Source organism: Thamnophis elegans, unplaced genomic scaffold (assembly GCF_009769535.1).
Source record: "Thamnophis elegans isolate rThaEle1 unplaced genomic scaffold, rThaEle1.pri scaffold_85_arrow_ctg1, whole genome shotgun sequence".
NCBI classification, from domain to species: Eukaryota; Metazoa; Chordata; class Lepidosauria; order Squamata; family Colubridae; genus Thamnophis; species Thamnophis elegans.
The window spans coordinates 56,651-77,493 of record NW_022473910.1 but is presented as its reverse complement, the minus strand read 5'-3'; the positions used below and the strand labels follow the sequence as shown (position 1 = coordinate 77,493).

The following is a 20,843-nucleotide window of genomic DNA, read 5'->3' as shown; positions in this document are numbered from 1 at the left end:
GCCGTTGTTACTTCAAAGCACCCGAAGCTCCTGGGGAGGGGAACGCAGCGCCACCCTCCTCGTCGCTGGAGGGTTTATTTTAGCAACCGCTGCACGAAGCTTGGCTGGGCGCAGCCGGGTATCCTTGCCCCAAGCCCCTCCCCCGCTTTCTCTGGCGAAAGTGCACTTTCGTGGAAGGCTGGAGAAAAGCAAGTCCGGGGAGGGTGGGAGGGAGATCGGTGCCGGCGAGACCCTGCTTGGGGGGGGGGGACTGGAGGCTGCGCAGCTGTTAAGAGCTGCACGGCCGCCGGCGAGCCCCCTCCTCAGCCAAAAACGCCCCCCTTGCCCGGCCCTGCAGAACCTGTCGGGCAAAGGCTGTCCTGGCCGGCGCAGCGCAGGGGTGGGGTGAGTTCCGCGACGGCCGCGCCCAGACGGAGAAGCCGCCGAGCGGGGGAACGCGCCGCAGACCCGGCCCCGCGCGGGAGGGCCTGGCCGGCCCGCCCAGGTGGCGGAGAGAGCGGGAGCTCGCACCCCGCAAAGGCGTCTCCCAGTCCCAGCCGCCGTCCTGGAAGCAGCGCAGTCAAAGACGGTGTCCGGCGGGAGGGAGCCGCGCCGGGCCCCTCCGCGGAAGCCGCAAGGCCTTTTCCTTCCAGCGCCAGGACGCCGCCCCGCTCGGTGGAGGAGGGCTCATGGGGCAGAGACCTCCGCTCGGCTCGGCCCGGGCCCGGCGCTTTCCCATGGCCGGAGCCGGCCTATAGAAGAGAAAACCCTTGGGCTGGAAGGGACCTTGGAGGTCTTCTAGTCCAGCCTCTGGTTAAGGCAGGAGGCCTTAGATGTGATCCCGGTTAAAGGGTATCCAGTCTGATGGATCCCCCAGGAGGGAAGCCCTGATTGATTGTTCTCCCTGTCCAGAAATGTCTCCTTATTGCAAACTGGAGCTCTCTTGAACCACCTTCCACCCGTGGCTTCTTTTCCTGCCCTCCGAGGCAATAAGGATCCCATTTCACCAGGCTGGGCGTCTCCTCCACCGCCTCCCCCCCTCCCCACATCCTCCCCCCCCCAATTGCAGTTAGAAGCCTCCCCTGCCTGTTCCCTGTCTGGGCCTCCCTGTGGAGGCCTCTTGTGACAGGTTGCACACCTGAATACCGAAACATTCCTGAAGACTCAGCTTTTGTACTGGGTGTGAAAGGGAAACGTGGCATAATTCTGCTCTGCTGAGTCCAAGCAGCGAAACCTGGTCTTTAGAGGACTCTGGAGGGCAAATGTGATTTCTAGGATATGCAGGGAACACGTCACACGGCCTTATGGAGCCGTGAACACAAAGACAATCATCTGTGAAAGAGGATCTCCAGGGAATTGTGCACTTCAAAAGTCTGTATATCTGCCTTCCTCCTCCTTCCTTCCTTCCTTCCTTCCTTCCTTCCTTCCTTCCTTCCTCGATCAATTTATATGGCTGCCCATCACACAAGAAGCATCCAGAGCAGCATACAGGAAAAACATGTAAAAGTAAACAGGTCTAACATAGCAAGATTAAAAATGTTTCTTTTTTTTTAAAAAAAAGCACATACAAGAGGGGCACCCCAAAATCTGACCAGTACCCCAAGGCCCCCGGACTGGATGACAAAGCCAGGTCTTGAGGGATTTCTAGGAAATAAGGGATGGAGCTGACCTCCCGGTGGGGGGGGTGATTCCCATAAGGTGGGCACATGGCAGAGAAGGGTGCCTCCTTGTCCTGCCTAGTGGAGCTCCCTGCAAGACAGAAACCCCCCCCCCCACGCCAGATCTGAAGGGTGAGCAGATTAACTGGGGAGAAATGCTCCCTCAAATAACCCAGCCATAGGACCACATTCACACTATACAGTGGGACCTTGGGGGTCCCGAGTGGCTCAGACCACAAACAATTCTGGTGCCGACTGAAAAAATCGGCTAAATGTTTCACTCACATCACGAACACATCCTCGGGTGCTGAATAAACACAGCCACAGCGATCTTCCGCACCATTTTTTAGTGTGCGCGTATGTGCAATCAGTCTTGCACAACCAAATCAGGTGCCGACCGAAGTCTTGGAATGGATTACAGTCGGCAGCACCGAAAGGTCCCACTGTATGCTCAACCAGCCCAGGAAAGCCCAAAAGACATGCTAAACCTGGTTAGTTTTAACCTCAGTTAGCTACTGCATTATTCAGCAATGGTTTTAAGTCTCTTCTGCAAATAGCAAGAGACATATACTTATATACCGCTTCACAGGGATTTCTCTAAGCGGTTTACAGAGTCAGCCTCTTGCCCCCAACAATCCGGTCCTCATTTTACCAACCTCGGAAGGACGGAGGGCTGAGTTCAACCTTGAGCCAGTCAGAATCGAACTGCTGGCAGGGGCATAGTCATGGATGGATGGAAGGATAGCAATAGCACTTAGACTTATACACTGCTTCACAGTGCTTTTAAAGCCCTCTCTAAGCGGTTTACAGAGTCAGCCTTTTGCCCCCAATCCGGCTCCTCGTTTTACTTTAGGCCCAGAGCTGGGGCTCCCAACAGCATTTCCCCCTCAAGCACTCAGCCGAGCCAGTCTGGTTGTGAGGATGTGACCTGTAGTGTGGTCTCAGGAGGCAGTGGGGGCAGGATGGGCCTGGGTCTCTGCTTGTCTAAGAATGCAAGGTCCACATGTCCAAGGAAAGAAGCTCAGGGGCATCCACAGCTCAACCCTCAGCTGCAAAGGTTCTCTCTGGCGGCTGGCCTAAACTCCACCTGGAACGAACTCCCCCCGTGGAGATTCGAACCCTCACCACCCTCCAGGCCTTCCGCAAAGCCCTTAAAACCTGGCTGTTCCGACAGGCCAGGGGCTAAAGAGCTGTTGCCCCCGTCTCGAATGGTATGACTGTTTGTGTTTTTAAATTATGCATTGTTATGTTTCGTTTTTATTTTTTGTCTGTACCCCCTTCCCTGATTTGAATTGTGAGCCGCCTGAGTCCCCTTCGGGGGGGGGGGGGAAAGGGCAGCATATAAATATAATCAAATCAAATCACCTGGGGGGTGGTAATTCCAGCCAAGGGGGACTGTTTTCAGCCTCCTTTCCTCCTTGCTGTGGTGGGAGTGGACACATCAGGGTCTAGCCAAGATGTCCTGCCCCCAAGGTCGCTCTGCCCTTCTCCATGGAGGGCAGAGGTGGGCCGGGCTCAGTGCCAGGACGGCAGGTATTAGGAGAGATAAGGCTGGGCATCAGCTGAGCTGCACCTGGACTAAGTCCTCGGCACCACTGCTCTGGAGAGAAATGCCAGCTCTTGAGTTGCATCTGAAGAAATGGGAAAAGTCCTGCCAGGAAATGGGCACACCCCGGGATGTGCGGGCAAATTTACCACCCACTTTAGTAGATCTGAATGTGCTGAAGTAGCATGCATGAAACAGCCACCTGGACAGTTGTGGCTGAAATAAGGAGAGGGACAGCAAGCACTTGGCATGCACTAAACTCCAGTTTTTGTTAAACGTGGTTATCTGAACAACCTGATTTTCTAGTTTATACTTCAAAACCACAGCTAGCAACGCGCGACTGCATTCTCACAATAAAGGAAGCCCGTGGCAAGCCGCACGCATAGTGATTTCAAGCAGTGCGTGAGGGAAGGGCCTCTGGCTGGATCCAGCTTCCGCTCTGGACTTCATTGGAGCCGGGTGCGTGCAGACGCCACGGTGCACGGCAAGGGAGCACGGCAAGCCAGCGGGCCGAGAGCCAGCCAGCCTCCCTCACAATGGGAGAGATTTTAGAAAAAGGAAGCCAAGCGTCTGCCAGAGCAGCCGAAGAGTCAACTGGGTGTCAGGAGGAAGGGCGTCAGGTCAAGTCCGAGCCATTGAGCCCCGGGGGGGCAGGGGGGGTTGGACTCAAGCCAGGGACTTTTGACCAGCTGCTCCAGAGGGAGCCATCTTGGATCTCTAAGCCAACATCCTATATACGTGAAGCGAGCCGGCTTCAGTTCAGTCGGCAAGGGAGTTCCCGCTAGGACAAAAGGTTGGGGGCTCAATCCTTTGTTCCCTCGGGGAGATCACGCATTCAGGAAAAGCTCCTGAACTGTGAATGTTGCGTGTTTTAAAGTGTTGTTTTGTCTATTTATCCCCTTCCCTTGTTTATTGTAAGCCACCCGGAGTCCTTCGGAGTGGGCGGCATACAAGACCAATAAACTCAAACTCAACTCAAACTCAACTCAAACTCAACTCAAACTCAACTCAAACTCACTCAAACTCAACTCAAACTCAACTCAAACTCAACTCAAACTCAACTCAAACTCAACTCAAACTCAACTCAAACTCAACTCAACTCAACTCAACTCAACTCAAACTCAACTCAAACTCAACTCACTCAACTCAAACTCAACTCAAACTCAACTCAAACTCAACTCAAACTCAACTCAAACTCAACTCAAACTCAACTCAAACTCAACTCAAACTCAACTCAAACTCAACTCAAACTCAACTCAAACTCAACTCAAACTCAACTCAACTCCTGTGACTGGGCCGAGCTGACCCGGGCGCATCTGTGGGATGGACTGAACCAGTCTGGCCTCCGTGAAACCTCCTCTGCCCGCAAATCAGGAGCCATTAGCCGAAGTGAGGAATAGCAGAATCAGCTGGAGGCTTCAGGAGAGCAGAGAGGGCACCACAATAAGGAGAACCAGCATTACGAGGGCTGGAAGAAGCAAGCTGGACACAACGATGGGTGTTCAAGGGAGGACTTGGCTCTTCTCCTGAAGCGACCCTTCTTTGTTCCGGAAAAGGCGATGGAATCCGTGGAAGCCCACTGAATAAATTCCTCCCTCGGCTGTAAAGCTTTGTCTTCTCCTTTAAGAGCACACTGGCATAGTTACAAATCAACGAACAGCCTCAAAGCTCTCTACGGCCATTGGGATCTAGGGCTCCTGCTGCTGCTCCCTGCCTGGGTCCTGGGTTTTCCCCACAGAAAGGCCCTCTTCTGGGCCCCTTAGGTCCAGGGGTTCCACCACAAATGCGCGAACAAAAGCGCGCCTGACTAAACCGCACCGACAAAACCGCGCGACGAAGGCCCTGAAGCGTGCCAACAGAGCGCGCCAACAGAAGCACGCTGTAACGTAACCCTAACCCTAACCCTAACCCTAAACCTTACCTTAAGTTAAATCGCGCTTCTGTCGGCGCCTTTTGACATCGCGGTTTTAGCGCCGCGGTTTTTGTCGGCACGCTTATGACGTTAGCGCTTTGTCGGGTCACGAGGTCCAGGGAAGAGGGGGCTCTCCATCTTTTCCTGAGCTCAGCCCTCTCTGTCCCCTGCTCTGCCTCCTATGCCAGGGGAGGAGGCACCCAGGTGACCCGAAGGAAGCTCCGCCATTGTCCTGTGAACGGCTTCTCAGGTCCAAGGTTCAGATCCAGGGTATGAATGGGGGGCCAGGCTCAGCTCCTTGAAGGAACTCGGGAGTTCTGGAATCGCCCTGTAAGCACCATCATAGAATCCAAGCCTGCTCAGATCGGGAGGCCTGACTGATGGGTTCCACCACAAATGCGCGTACGACAAAAGCGCGTGTGACTAAAGCGCGGTGACAAAACCGCGCCGTCAAAACCGCGGAGACGAATGAGCGCTGAAGTGCGCCGACAACAGCGCGTCGACAGAAGCGCGCTGTAACATAACCCTAAAAATAACCCTAACCCTAAACCTAACCCTAAACCTTACCTTAACTTAAATCGCACTTCTGTCGGCGCGCTGTTGTCGGCGCGCTGTTGTCGGCGCGCTTTTGATGTTCGCGGTTATGTTGTGCCACGGACTGATGCCCCCCCCCCGCATCTGTTGGAAGCTCCCTAAGGAAGAGCTCACCCCTCGGCCTGTGGCCATCTCTTCCCCTGGCTACCAACCCTTCCTAGGTTCAACTCTCTTCCTTGCAGTCTTGACTCCTGGCTTCCGGCCTCAGGGCAAGAGAGAAGAACTTCAGATGCCCTTTCTTCTGCGGGCTAAGCCTTCCTCTTCGGCCTTGGTTGCTGGGCCGTCTTGGAAGTCCCCCCCTGCAGGTGCTCCCATTGGCCACTCCCTTCTGCCCAGCCATGTTCAGTCAAGGCAGAAAGGGGAGCCCTTGGAGCTGAAAGAGGAGGCTCTGCCCTCCTTCCTCATCTCGGGGGAGCTGGGAATGTCCACACTCGTAGCCTGAAGCCCTCAGCCTGGATGCTGCCTGCAGAGTCCAGAGGAGGGGCTTCAGATGCTGCCAGGGCATCTTCTTCTCTTCCTCCATTTGGCAGGCAGGGGATGGGCAGGGAGAGTGGCAGTTCTTGCAATCAGCAATAGCAATAGCAGTTAGACTTATCTACCGTTCATAGGGCTTCAGCTCTCTCTAAGCGGTTTACAGAGTCAGCCTATCGCCCCCACAACAATCCGGGTCCTCATTTCACCCACCTCGGAAGGATGGAAGGCTGAGTCAACCTTGAGCCAGTGAGATTTGAACCGCCGAACTGCAGATAACAGTCAGCTGTAGTGGCCTGCAGTACTGCACTCTAACCACTGAGCCACCTCGGCTCTATAGACCAGTGTTTTTCAACCACTGTGCCGTGGCACACTAGTGTGCCGTGACATAGTGTAAGGTGTGCCGTGGGAAAAACACTTTATATAGTCATATAGGCACAGAGTTAAAATTTTTTAACATTTTCTAATGGTGGTGTGCCTCGTGATTTTTTTCATGAAAAAGTGTGCGTTTGCACAAAAAAGGTTGAAAAACACTGCTATAGACATCCCAGAAGCCCCCAGGTCTCTTTATGAGATGGGCAGGGAAAGGCTGGGTCAGCAGAGGGGGAGGGGATCAGCAGCTGCTCCAGGAACCCCGGAGGACCATAACGTCACCCAACCCCATTGGAAAGCCATTTCAAAGGCATCTTCCACACCTCCCCCCGCATCTTTGCTATTAACCCCCCCCCCTCATACAAAATTATAACATTTTGAGCTGCAATACAAGCTGCTTATTCCCCTTGTGGAAGTTGGCAGAATCCTGTTCTCGGCCTCTCTCTAAGCCCCCAGGGCATCCCCCAGCCTTAAGATCGGGTTGCTCCTGCCTTCCTCCCTTCATTTCTCCAGCTGTGTGGATAGAATGTACACAACCTTCTAAGGGCGCCCCACACCCCACCACGCAACTGTATAAAGCACAGTGTGATGTTGGCAGTGTTGTCTCTCTGCCTCAGCCACACACTGGGTCACTGTTTCCTTGAAGCTCCACTCCAATTCCAAAAGGTCTCTCCTGGCCAGCCGGGGGCCCGCTCTCCCCCACACCCCACTCCCGTTTGATTGGTCCTCCCTAAAGGATTTGGGGCTGCCCAATCGGTTCAGTTCCCTGCTTGCTGTTGAAGGTCCCCCCAGGATTCATGCAGCTCCTGGGAGGCCCAGCTGTTGACATAAGGGGGCCTGGGTAGGAGAGCCCCCCCCCCCGCTATCCAACCGAGTCAAGGGAAGCCTGAAGCCACAGGCAGAAAATCCCCGCCTGCTTTCCCCCTCATCAGTCAGTGAACCTCTGAGCAGCTGCCCTTGTGTGCTGTGCTCAGCCGGCCGCCTTTTCTCCTTGAGTCCTGGATGAAGTGGCGCATGATAGAGCCGAGGTGGCGCAGTGGTTAAATGCGGCTACTTCAGCTGACTGCAGTTCTGCAGTTTGGCTGTTCAAATCTCACCGGCTCAAGGTTGACTCAGCCTTCCATCCTTCCGAGGTGGGTGAAATGGAGGACCCGGATTGTTGTTGGGGGCGATATGCTGACTCTGTAAACCGCTTAGAGAGGGCTGAAAGCCCCATGAAGCGGTATATAAGTCTAACTGCTATTGCTATTGCTATGAGCCCAGCCTGAGTGGTTTATGGCCCAAAGTCTTGTGCGCCACAGAGGACGACAAGACAATTCAGAAACCAGCTGAAACACCCACTGTGGAAAGTCATGCGCGCCCTCCCCCCCCGTCTTCTCCCACACGCTGCTTTTTCTCTCCTAGATGCTTCCCAGCACCTGCCTTTCTGAACAGAGACCCCCCCCCCCGGGGAGGCTGATTGCCTTGTTTCCTGGATCTCCTTAATTTGTACGTTTTCTATTGGTCACTTTAGTTGGTGTAGTTCAGTCCGCAGGGTCAGGGTGTTCGGCAAATACCGATCCCATTAGATCTCACAGGGTGGGCCTCCTCCTGCCATCTACCAGCCAATGCCACCTGGCTATTACCCGGGGGAGGGCCTTCTCTGTGGCAGCTCCGGCACTCTGGAATGAACTCCCGCAGAGATTCGGACCCTCACCTCTCTCCAGGCCTTCCGAAAAGCCGTCAAAACCTGGCTTTGCCGGCAGGCCTGGGGGTGATGAGTTCCCTCCCCTCTCGACATGTATGGTTGTGCGACTGTTGTTACTTTTATTATTTGTATTTTGTCTTTTATGTTCCCCCTTTTTTTCCCCCCTTGAATTGTTCGCCGCCCTGAGTCCTCCAGAAGGGCGGCATACAAATAATAAAATACAAATACAAATACTGATGGCCCGTGACACGACCCTTTAAATGCTGAAGAAATTCATATCGGCTCACTTCAGGTACAGCCCTGTCGGCAAGGGCTCTTTTCTCAAAGCTGCTAAGATGTGGTAACAATCTCGGCTTGTTACAGACCTTGGGTTGCCTAGGATAACATGAGCATGTTTGGAGTCAAAGTGGGCTCGGGTGCACATGCGACAATGGACTCAATTTGGGCCTGTGACCCGGATGCCACTAAGGCTGGTCATCTGGGTACTTGAGAGACCGCCTGCTGCCAATTACCTCCAACAAGCCTATTAGATCCCACAGACTAGGCCTCCTCCGAATCCCATCCACTGGCCAATGCCGTTTGGCTACCACCCGGAGGAGGGCCTTCTCTGTGGCTGCTCCGGCCCTCTGGAACGAGCTCCCCGTGGAGATTCGGACCCTCACCACCTTCAGGCTTTCCGCAAAGCCCTTAAAACCTGGCTGTTCCGATGTCCCTGGGGCTGACGAATTCCCGTCCCCGCTCGAATTGTGTGGTTGTTGATTGTTTTTAAATTTTGATTGATTTGATTTGATTTCTTTTGATGAATCAAAAAAAAAAATCAAATTGTTGTAGTTGTTTGTCTGTTGTTTTCCTCTTGTTTGTATTCCCCCCCCTATTTTGGTTTGTGAGCCGCCCTGAGTCCCTCTGGGAATAGGGCGGCATAGAAATGCAATAAATCAAATCAAATCTAGTCTATGCTTCCTGTATGTTTCTCACCAGGGCCATGGAAAGCCTCTCTGAAGCCACCATGGGCAACAGAAGCCAACATTGGTGGGCCCATTGGGAGAAGCCCTCGGAAGACTCGGGATGGAAGGAGGGGGAATGGCGAAGGAAAAGAAAGGAATGTGGGTCTGCGAAATGGGGAGGAAAAGGGGGCGAGAGTTCAACGCAGCCAAAAGACGCCGATGTGACCTTATGAAGCAATGAAGAGATGCAGGGTATTTAAACCAGAAGGGCTGAACGTGTCGGAAAGGAGGAAGTGAGGTTATGTACGGTATGTTGTGAGTGCGTATGTGTCTATTTTCATACTCGCCCACAACACACATAACGCCCTTGAATCGGTTAGAGTTATGCTTCAGTTAATGCTGATCACAGAAGAACCTGAAATTAATTTGGGGGAAATTGAGTAACATCCTGAGTTAATCTGGAAGAATTTTCTCCTAGAGGGCTGGAGTGGGTGGGGGGGACCAAGGGTACAAGAGCGGCGCGGGGAGGGCAGGGGCTGCTTGGGGAAAGAGCCGAGGTGGTGCAGTGGTTAGGGTGCAGTACTGCAGGCCACTTTAGCTGACTGTGATCTGCAGTTTGGCGGTTCAAATCTCACCGGCTCAAGGTTGACTCAGCCTTCCATCCTTCCGAGGTGGGTGAAATGAGGACCCGGACTGTGGGGGCAAGTTGCTGACTCAATTTGCTAAAAAAATTTGTAAACCGCTTAGAGAGGGCTGAAAGCCCTATGAAGCGGTATATAAGTCTAATAAATAATAATAAAATAATAAAGTCTGTTTCAGGTAGGAAAGCACAGCCGCCACCAAGCAAAGGAATATCTGGAAGCACAACAGATTCAGGCAGTTTTTGAGCAAAGTCTGAGAGATTAGTGAGGTACTGAAGGGCAACCAGGGGTTCTTGAGAAACCGCTGGAACAGCTGCCAGAAGGAAAACTATTGCTGGGTGGACTCTCCCAACAGGGCGATGGGGAAGTTGGATGTTGGGTTGCTGGGTTAAGAGTGGAAAGGCCCCAGTGCAGGTAACAAAGTTGTGGTGGTGGGAAATGAGCCGGGGTGGCGCAGTGGTTAAATGCAGCACTGCAGGCTACTTCAGCTGACTGCAGTTCTGCAGTTCAGCTGTTCAAATCTCACCGGCTCAGGGTTGACTCAGCCTTCCGTCCTTCCGAGGTGGGTGAAATGAGGACCCGGATTGTTGTTGGGGGCGATATGCTGACTCTGTAAACCACTTAGAGAGGGCTGAAAGCCTTATGAAGCGGTATATAAGTCTAACTGCTATTGCTATTGCTATTGCTATTGTTATCTGCAGTTCAGCGGTTCTAATCTCACCGGCTCAGGGTTGACTCAGCCTTCCATCCTTCCAAGGTGGGTGAAATGAGGACCCAGATTGTTGTTGGGGGTGATATGCTGACTCTGTAAACCGCTTAGAGAGGTTTACTATGAAGCGGTATATAAGTCTAACTGCTATTGCTATTATTGCTAAACGGAAGGAGGCGGTTAGGTGGCTAAGTTAACTTTGTGAGTTTTCTGTAATTCTATAATTGCAGCATTGCAATCTAGGCTTCTTTTCCCCATATTCCACCAAAGCCCACTCCTGTCTCTGGACAACCCACACCACAGGGTTGTTGTTGTGCGGGGGAAATGGGAAGGTGTGTCGGATATCTTCACCATTTTGAGTTATTCCTAAAAACAATGAAGCTGGGATTTTAACACCAGTTCCCTGGTCCTTCCTGCAGACGGCTTCTGCTGCCAGCATCTCCCGGCGGCTCCGGACTCTGCCGGTCCCCTCGTCCGCAGATCCCCTTGTGGAAGTTCCTATTTCTGATGGAAGGCGGCGCCTAAGAGCCTGAAAGCCGCCTCGGCCCTCCGGAGCCGCAGGGGCCACCAACCGCGCCTCCCTGCTCCCCCTCCCCATCCTTTCGGGAGCATTATAACCCCAACGTCCGTCGGGGCCCTCGCCAGTCTGCAGCGTCTACGGACCCGACCGCCACCCGGCCGGAGCCTCTGGGACGCTCCGCTGGCCCCAAGCTGGCCTCCAAATCCGCCGCCGCCAGCCGAGCCCGTCCGGGCTCCTCCCGGAAAGATGGAGTCGGTGGCGCAGGCAGGCAGGCAGGCAGGCCGTGGCGGCTGCCAGGTTTCCCCCCAGGCCGTCCCCGGCGGCTCCCTGCCCGCCCCAATGACAAAGCAGCTCCGCGGCCGCCAAGATGGAGGGGCGCAGCTGCAGCAGGCAGACCGATCGATCGGTGCCTCCGGGGCCGGGCGGAGACGCGCAGGGAAGCTGGCGCCGTCCAGCTGTTGGCTGCCCGGCCCCTCCCTGCGCCCGGCCTCGCCCCGGAACGCCCGCGCCCCGTCGGAGGAAGGTCCGGGCGTCGGGCAGCTTGCGCCTGCCCAAGTCAGCCCTGCGGCTGGCACGAGGTCGAGCTCTCCGCGGGAGGAGAAAGGGCGAGCCCCGCCCGCGATCGCGCCGCGCTCCGGGCGCGGGGCTGGGCAAGTCATCGCCGCCGGTGCCGCCCCCCCGTCCCGTCGTCCCGGCTCTCACCTCGCCCGTTGGCTCGGATGAACTGGACGGCGGCGTCCGGGCCCCCCGCTTCGTCGCCGGCGGCGCTGCCGTTGTCTCGGGGCGCGTAGATGTGGTAGCCGACGACCAGGCTGGCGCGGCGCAGCTCCTCGTAGACGCCCTCGATGGTGAAGTAGAAGGGCCGGTCGTCGGTCTTGCGGTCCACGTAGAGCAGAGCGGCGCGCGAACTCCAGTTGAAGTGCCCGTGCAGGTGGGCCACGAAGGCGCCCAGCTTGGGGGCGGTGGGGCCGACGCGCACCATGGTGCTAAAGTGCTCCTGCTTGCGGCTGAAGTCGGCGGCCACGGCGCCGGCGGTGAGCAGCGGGAGGCTCCAGTGCGAGGCGAAGCGGCCCACGGCGGCCGCCGGGTACACGCAGCCGGGCCCCAGCAGCACGTCCGGTTGTGGTAAAGCTTCAGGTCCACGGCCTTCAGCGGCGCCACCGACTCGGAGCAGGCGCCGTTCAACTCGGACGTGGCGTTCACCTTCCGCACCACCAGCCCGGCGGTCCGCAGCGCCGGCTCCAGCGCCTCCAGGGCCAGGTCCACGGCGGGGCCCACGCGCGGCAGCGCCCACGGGTAGCTGGGGTTGTCCTTGGGCAGCACCATGGCCACTGTCAGGACGGTCGCGGCCGGCGCGCTACCGTTGCCCATGGGCGCCGGGGAGGCGACGGCCGCGAGAGGCCCAGGCGGCCAGCAGCAGCAGCAGCAACGGGGGCAGCGAGGCCATGGGGCGGCGGAAGGAATGCGCTCGGCCGCCCGCTCGGCTCGACTCGGCTCCGCCGCCGCCGGATCCCTCTGCGGGGCGGTCTGTCCCGCGTCCTCCCCCCCCCCAAGGGGCCGCCCCAGCCGCCCACCCTCCCTCCCTCCGGATGCGTTGGCCACGCCAGGAGGAGTGGGCGGGCAGCGCCCCTGGCGCCTCCCTTGGCTTCCTCGGGTACCAGCAGCCCGGGCGAGATGGGCCGTCCGCGGCGCCCTTGCTTTTTCGGCCGCCCACGGTTCCGCAGAGGCGCCGCGCTCAGGGAAGATCCTGGGGCTTCGGCCGCACTCGTGGCGGGGCCGGCAGTGGATCCTTTCGCCCCCTCTCTGCCCCGAGAGGCTCCCCGCCAGATTCTGCCCCACTGCAGGGCGGTCGCCGCCCCCTGGCCGGGGAAGGTGGGCAGCAGCGAGCGCCCCACCGCAGCACCGCGCGGGATAGCAATAGCAATAGCAGTTCGACTTATATACCGCTTCATAGGGCTTCCAGGCCTCTCTAAGCGGTTTACAGCAGCATATCGCCCCCAACAACAATTCGGGTCCTCATTTTACCCACCTTGGAAGGATGGAAGGCTGAGTCACCCTGAGCCGTGAGATTTGAACAGCCGAACTGCAGATAGCAGTCAGCTGAAGTGGCCTGCAGTACTGCACCCTAACCACTGCGCCACCTCGGATCAGAGGCCGGCCGCTGGAGGCCTCGGCGGAGCGGCGGAAAGCATGCAAGCAGCTCCCGTCCCGCCAGGGGAGGAAGGCGGACCCTCCCGGAAAGTGCCAAGAGGGCCGTGGAGGGAAACGGCGCTCCCCGTCAGACTCCGGAGGCTGCGTGCCATCGGGAGTCGGTCTCGGAGGGAGCCGGGCCACTCCTTCTGCCAGGGGCCCGTCCTATTCCCAGCCCTGGGAAGGTTAGGTGCAAAGCCCTGGAGGGCTCCAGTGGAGGAAAGGTGGCCTAAAGGACCTTGGTGGAGATTTTCTGGAGCAGGGGAGCAGATGCCACGGTGGGGATTCCACCCGAGAAGAGAGACACAACATCTAGACACGCCCACCACCCCAAGCCTCTGAACAGCTTCCTATGAGATTAGCCTTCCCACTCCCCCAGCCTAAGGGCCCGGCTCAGCTGGAGTTAGCTGGCACCTGGCTGGAGGCTCTGTCACCTATCTTACCCAGCTGGCCATCCCAAGGAGCCAATTGGGCAGCTATGGGCACCTGGAGAAACAGCAGATCTGGGACAGTCCCAGAATGTGGACATCCCCCAGCCATCTGTTGTTGGGACCTAAGCCCTCTGTAGGAAGGTACCTCAGACCCGGAACTGCGGCTCACTGGGCCAGGGAAAAGCTGAGTAGGCAAATGAGCGCATTCTACACTCCAGAGCACACACACCGGCCCCCATTAGAGACAGGGGAAGGGCTGAACTTCCATTGTTGTATAGGTCTTAAAGGAAGTTGGCAACCCCTGGCAGAGAGGGAACAGCATCCAGATCACTGAGCATTTGGCTGCCTGGCCTCCAGGCAGATGGTAGTGGCTGGCCTCCCAGAATAAGCAGATTGGGCAAAGGATGGTGGTCGAATCAATCAGCTGGCAGCCGTCAGGTGTCCAGCCCCCAGGAGGACTTTCCTGTTGGGAGCACAGAAAGATCTGGGCAGGCTTTTGTGTCTCCCACCTCTGGACCCGGCCCCTTCTGGACCTGCACTGCAGGCCTTGGGATCAATCCGCTCCATTTGGGCAAGGTAGCCTTTCCCACGTCCTCTGGGTATGACAAATGGGTCTTGGAGACCCTCTAGTCTAGTCTTTCTCAACTTTGGCTACTTGAAGATGTCTGGACTTCAACTCCCAGAATTCCCCAGCCAGCAAATGCTGGCTGGGGAATTCTGGGAGTTGAAGTCCAGACATCTTCAAGTGGCCAAGGTTGAGAAACACTGCGTCTAGTCCAGTGGTTCGCAAACTTGGCAACTTTAAGACTTGTGGACTTCAACTCCCAGAGTTCTCCAGCCAGAAGAGCTAGCTGGAGATTCTGGGAGTTGAAGTCCACAAGTCTTAAAAGTTGCCAAGTTTGGGAACCACTGCTCTAGTCCAGCGCAGTAATGGCTCCACCTCAACATCTCCCGGGACGGATCCACTCTTGGCTGCGGGGGGGGGGGGGCGGGTGTCGTTTCCACAGCTTTTCTCTTGAGTCCTGCTTCCTGCCCCACCTTGCCAGCGTTCTCCCTAAAATGCCAATGGTGCCCAGAATAGTTTGGCTAGAGGAGAAATGTGAATCATAAGAGATGGAATGGACCTCAGAGGCCATCTCATTCATTCCTGTAGAGGGCCATCCGGCCTCTCTTTGGAGATCTCGAATCAAGCAGTGCGCTGCCACGGGTGGCAGCCACCGTGGCACGACAAAACCGCGCTCGACTAAACCGTGTTGCTGACGTCATCAAGGGCGACAACAGCGAGCGCGGAGAAAGAAGGGCGCTTTAAATAGCGCTTTGAAAGCAAGCCGATTCAAGTTAAGGTAAGGGTTAGGTTTAGGGTTAGGTTTAGAGTTAGGTTAAGGGTTAGGATTAGGTTTAGGTTAGGTTAAGGGTTAGTTTAGGGTTAGGTTTAGGGTTAGGTTAAGGGTTAGGTTAAGGGTTAGGTTTAGGGTTAGGTTAAGGGTTAGGTTTAGAGTTAGGTTAAGGGTTAGGTTAAGGGTTAGGTTAAGGTTAGGTTTAGGGTTAGGTTAAGGGTTAGGTTTAGGATTAGGTTTAGGGGGTTAGGTTTAGGTGTTAATTTTAGGTTTAGCGTTTACAGCGTGCCTTTTTCTCCGCGCTGTTGTCGCGCTGTGATGACGTCAGCTACGCGGTTTCGTCGAGCGCCCTTTAGTCGAACGCGGTTTTGTGGTGGAACCGGCAGCCACTGCCTCCCTGTCTTCCAATACAATCAGAAGGCTTCAGGCGCCGATTTCCCTATCTGGAGCCCTGGCACAGGCCCCGCTTGGCTCCTACAGAAGGGACTGCGTGTCTCCCATGGTTTCTGCCTGCCTGAGTCGTTAGGTGGGACTGGGACGCTGCCCATCCCATCCATAAAGCGGCCATTGCTGGGATCCAGGAAGGGGCCTTTCCTGCTACTCTCAAATGGTCCCAACCCCCTCTTCTCCAGAGAAGCCCTTAAGTTCCGTTTTTTCTCCCCAAGCTTTGGGCTAGGATAGGGAGCAGCTGTGGCAGGATATAGTGGTGGTAGAGAATGTGCAATTTTCCTTCTGAATTAAGCACCCTCTTTGCTGAGTGATTGGTTTCCTTTCTTGTGTTCATTTCTACTGTTAGTCATCTGGAATCAGGGAGCCTCATGAACATCTTCCATAAATGTTAATAAATAAACAAGCTCCTCCTGGTGTTTAGCCTGAACCTCCTTCTTTAGGTTTGACGTTGACGGACTGGTCCTGCTCTCTGGGCCGAGAGAATCATACCATATCCAGGCCCTTGGAACTGTTCCTCATTTGGCTCCGCTTCTCCTTCTGAACTCATCCCAAGTTCTCTCCTTTCCTTTTAGACTTGGGATAACCAGAGCTCAGCAGGCAGTCCACCATTCCGAGGGGAACTTCTCTGTTGAAAGCAGACACACCCAGGGCTGTCTACTGGTCTAGAAACTCTTTGAAACAAGAGCTTCAAAGAGTTTCCCCAACTCTTCCTCTGCCCCTGGGCAGCCTGGCTGGGCAGGGAGATGGGACATTTTGGTCACCACATTACAAAAAAACAAATATTGAGATTTGGAAAAAGTGCAGAGAAGAGCAACTAAGATGATTAAAGGCCTGGAGATTAAAATGTGAAGAAGGGCTGCAGGATTTTGGCTAAGAAAGAAGGACTACGGCAGTGTTTCTCAACCTTGGCAACTTGAAGACGTCTGGACTTCAATTCCCAGAATTCCCCAGCCAGCGAATGCTGGCTGGGGAATTCTGGGAGTTGAAGTCCAGACGTCTTCAAGTTGCCAAGGTTGAGAAACACTGGACTAGGGGGACATGATAGCAGTCTTCCAGTATTTGAGAGGTTGCCACAAAGGAGGGGGCAAACTTATTTCCTCAATCACCAAACTAACAAATTTTGTAAGAAGCTGTGGCTGTCTCTTGCGTAACAGGAGAACGGTTTAAAAAAAAAAAAGCTGCCCCAAGAATTATGGATATGGAATACAAAATGATTTAGTTATCCTTAGTAACTTGAAATGGCTGAGCAAATACAAGCATACTTTTCAAATAGCTATTTGAAGTTTACAACTGCCAAAACATCTTGGGGAGATATTTACGCGAGTGAGATTCAAACAGCTCGACACAATGGCCAGAGATGGGGGGGATTCCATTCTACACCCTACAATGGATGTCTCTGCATTTGTCTCTCTGCATTTGTGGAGCGGCAGAGGTAGAAGACCTGGCTCCATCCTATTGGAATGTTGCTTGTATAGGAAATGAGAGACAGGTACCTCGGTCCATATACCAAACAAGGGACCCCCCCTTTATGTGTGCCAGAACCCGAAAATAGCATTTAACACAGCACAATACTTAAGCAAAATGGTTCAGTTGAGATTGGCCGTGTGGGACTGATTGGGGTAGATTGCAGGGGTGACACTTGTTGTATATAGTTCCTTGTGTAGGTGTGGGTCACCATGGTCCAGTTCATACCAGGGCATGCAGAGTCACGCTGAACCACACAGGAGAAAGAAACTCCTAAAACCCCATAACATCCTGATAGTTCATAACATAACATCCTGAGATGTGCCCTATCAATGACGCCCAGGATTTGACCATATATAGACAGAACTCCCTGAGCAGGAGATTAGAAATTGTACTTTTACAGGCTGTTTTTAACCACATGCTATTGCTCCTCCTGCCTTTGTCCTATTTCAATAAAAGGGGCTCTCAGACCCCCAATCTGGGTCGTTGCTCCATCCCGAGAAAGATCGTGTCCTGTCTTTTCTCCACATTGGCCTCATGGATGAACCACGGGAACGTTACAGACACTGAAATGTAATTTTATCATTTATTTATTCTCAAATTACTGTATTTTATTCCAATTTCCTTTTAGACTGTATTTTATTCCAATGTCCTTTTAAATTGTATTTTACCATTCCATTTTAAATTGCATTTATCAAATTTTAGTCATAATATGTTTCTGGAAAACAAAATAATTTTGGATTTGCAAATAAGCCAGGAAATGGTAGCATTAAACTGAAGGGGGAAAAAAATGGTTACAATTACAAGAAGAAAATAAAATTTATGTTGCAAATAATTATTTTATCAATATTACTGTAAATGACACAAAGAGAAGCTTCTCTGGCTAAAGGTTGATAAATAATTAAAGAAACAAAATGTATCATACAGTTGCCTTATTATTATAGGCAGCATAAAAACAAACAAAAAATAAAAAAATAGAATCAGTTAATGAATTTTTCCATAAATAAGGTTAAGTTTGTGAAGCTGTAAAAAAGATAAAGAAAGCCTGGAGCAGATGGTTTAACACAGTGTTTCTCAACCTTGGCAACTTGAAGATGTCCGGACTTCAACTCCCAGAATTCCCCAGCCAGCATTCGCTGGCTGGGGAATTCTGGGAGTTGAAGTCCGGACATCTTCAAGTTGCCAAAGTTGAGAAACACTGGTTTAACATCTTATTATAAATGACATTTTTCTGTTGTGGAATCCAAAGGCAGAAGCCTAAGACAGCAATCAAGGCTCTCTACGGTTTGGCTGAAGGGCCTTCCCTCTGGAAGGGGTCTCCTCTCCTTTCCCCCCCCTCCTCCTCCTCCTCCTCCTCCTTCCCGGCATCAATTCTCCTGTATCAATCCGAGTGCCCCCCCTCTCTCTGCAGAGAGGGCCTGATAAAGGCTGCAGGAAGCCTCCACCATTTGCTTCTCCTCCCCTCCGCTCCTCACTCCCTGCCTCCTATCTACAGAGAACAATCCTTTGAGCTAGGAGAAATATTTGCACCTGGAGTTTCAGGGGCTGCAAGGGGGGAAAGTCCCTGATTAAAAACACACACACAATGGGCCGCTGTGAGTTGGGAGGTTGCAAGGCTGCATTCCTTCCCTCCCCGTTTATCTGAAACGGCCCCATTCACCTGAAAAGTCATTCCTCCTCCCCTGCACCCCCTCCTTTGGACTACTTCTGGGAAGGCAAAAGGGGGTGCCCGAGAGGCTCAGCCTTTCCCTCTTCTGGAAACTATGACTGAGAAAAACTACCAGCCGTTGGCCAAAGTCCCAAGGATGCCAGCCAGAAGATTCAGGCCTCCTCCTTAAGTTCCACAAGCAACCCCTTCCGGGGAAAAGGGCGGCATAGAATATAATCAATCAATCAATCAATCCGGGTAACGAAGAGGGAAGCCAAGGCTACGGGCACCGGGGCTTCTGCCCTAAATGTTGCTGAAGGCCTTGCCTACCCTGGTAACGGGAGGTTTGGAAACCAGCCCCTAACCTCCCCCCTCTTCTTCCTTCACTCACTGTGCCAGACCCCTTAACTCCCCTCCAACCCCTCCGGGCCTTTCCTTGCAAGGGATTGGGGCCGGGGGGGGGTTAGTCTTTAAGCCCCAGAGAAGAATTCCAGAGGAAGTAAATCAGGGCTGACCAGAGGGGGCTGATGAGAGGAAGTGGGGGATGGGACTGGACTTGGACTTAATCTTCGTAAATGTCAACGACCATAAGGCAGTGACCGTTGCATTGTGAAGGCCGGGGGCAGGACGTCACGGATTACAGCACGCCATTGGTCCCGATTTAGGGCGGCTTGTTGGGCATCGGTTATCGAGAAATGGAGTGGTTGAAGATGGTGAGCCACTTGGGATATCCACATTTTCTTTGGGGCATTTCGTGCGATTTTCCACCCATCCGGTCGCAGCGAGTTAATCGATCGGTAAGGTAATCGGCTATTGTCCATACGGCAAACGTGTCCAAACCATCTAAGTCGTTGTCTTCTTAGTAAAGTTCGATTGTAGTTTGGTTTTTACACAGCTGCAATACCGTTTCGTTTTTCCATCGGTCCCGTAGAGTTATGTGCAGAATGTTCCGCCAGAAGCCTCGCCGAGAGATGGAGAAGATGGAAGGGCCACCTTATCCGTCAAGGAGCATTGCAGGAAGAGAGTGAGGGTCCTCAGCAGCGTTGACGTGTCTCTTGGCTCCGGCCTGCAGTGGGAGAGACCTCCCCGGGGCTCACCTGACATGCAGCCCACCCCAAGGAGAGGAGGGGCTCCCCGGCTGCACTGAAAGGTTGCCTCTGAATGGCATCCCCTCCAGATGCTGAGAATTTAGTTTAGTTTAATGAAATTTGTATGCCGCCCACTCCATTGGGACTCTGGGTGGCTCACACAGGCAAGATAAAAGCATTTTTAAAAATTTAAAAATAAGAAATACAATATAAAATTAACACAACATCCATTCTGTCCAAGAGGGGCTGGATATTAATCAACAGCCCCAGGCCTGCCGGAACAGCCAGGTCTTGGTGGCTTTACGGAAGGCCGGGAGAGTGGTGAGGGTCCGGATCTCTATGGGTAAGAGACCGACAACAGAGATAATGGCAGGATATAGAGGGGTGTGGTGCTGTTGCGGGTGGATGGGGGGTTCTCAGGCACAGAAGTCCCGGATGCAGGGAGTGATTGGGATCCTTTTTGGTCAGGGTTATGGAGGAAGCCTTGGCAGCCCTTATGGATGATCTCTGAAGGGCCCATGACCATCCTGGGCCTCTTGGATCTCTCAGGGCTTGCAAGTTTGACTCTCCTTCCTCTCCTCCCTCTTCTTCTTCTCCTCTGGAGCAGGGGAGCCTCTTTCCCAGATGTTTGTTGATGCCTTCCTGCTTGTTTAGGCTCCCCTCCCTATTGCTCCGAGGGAGCGACTCCCCCTCCCTTCATCCAGGCCTTCTTGGCCTGCCGTCTCTACAGCCCCCCTCACTTGGGACACTCGGCTTCCCAGTAGAGGAAGGGAAGCTGCACCCCCCCTCCCTTGGCTTCCACCTTCCCCCTATTTCCTTCCTCTGCCCAACCCTGCCAAGCCCCCCCCCCCCGCCCCGGCCTCCCATCATCCCCTACAGGGGAAGGCAGAAGAGCGGAAGTGGTCCTCCTTCCTTGCTCCAAGTCCAGCTTGGGGAGACGGAGCATCTTGACCCAGGAAGGTGGAGCTGCTTGGAGGTTGAGAGATGGAAGAAAGGAAGAGGGGCAGCCATGGTGCCTCTCGCTGGGAGGGCACCTCATTCCCTTCTTTTCTGCCCCAAAAGCAAGCAGAGAAGTCAAGAGTTTGTGGGAATCAAAGCAAGCCAAGAAAATGTCATCATCCTCATCGTTCCCCAAAACAGGCCCTGGCACTTCGCCGCCTCCACAGAGGCGAGAGACCACAAATCCAGAGGGGTCCCTCCGT

At 54.2% G+C, this 20,843-nt stretch overlaps 1 protein-coding gene across 1 annotated transcript in view; it reads right to left on the bottom strand.

Annotated features, from left to right (window-relative positions):
* The window catches only part of LOC116523655 (atrial natriuretic peptide receptor 2-like), a 40,033-nt gene extending 27,568 nt beyond the window's left edge, over window positions 1-12,465 (bottom strand). Inside the window, 2 exon segments of the mRNA XM_032238783.1 lie at window positions 11,736-12,155; window positions 12,158-12,465. Of these exon segments, the coding sequence (XP_032094674.1) occupies window positions 11,736-12,155; window positions 12,158-12,404 (667 nt within the window). The 5' untranslated portion in view covers window positions 12,405-12,465.
* Window positions 12,466-20,843: the final 8,378 nt, after the last annotated feature.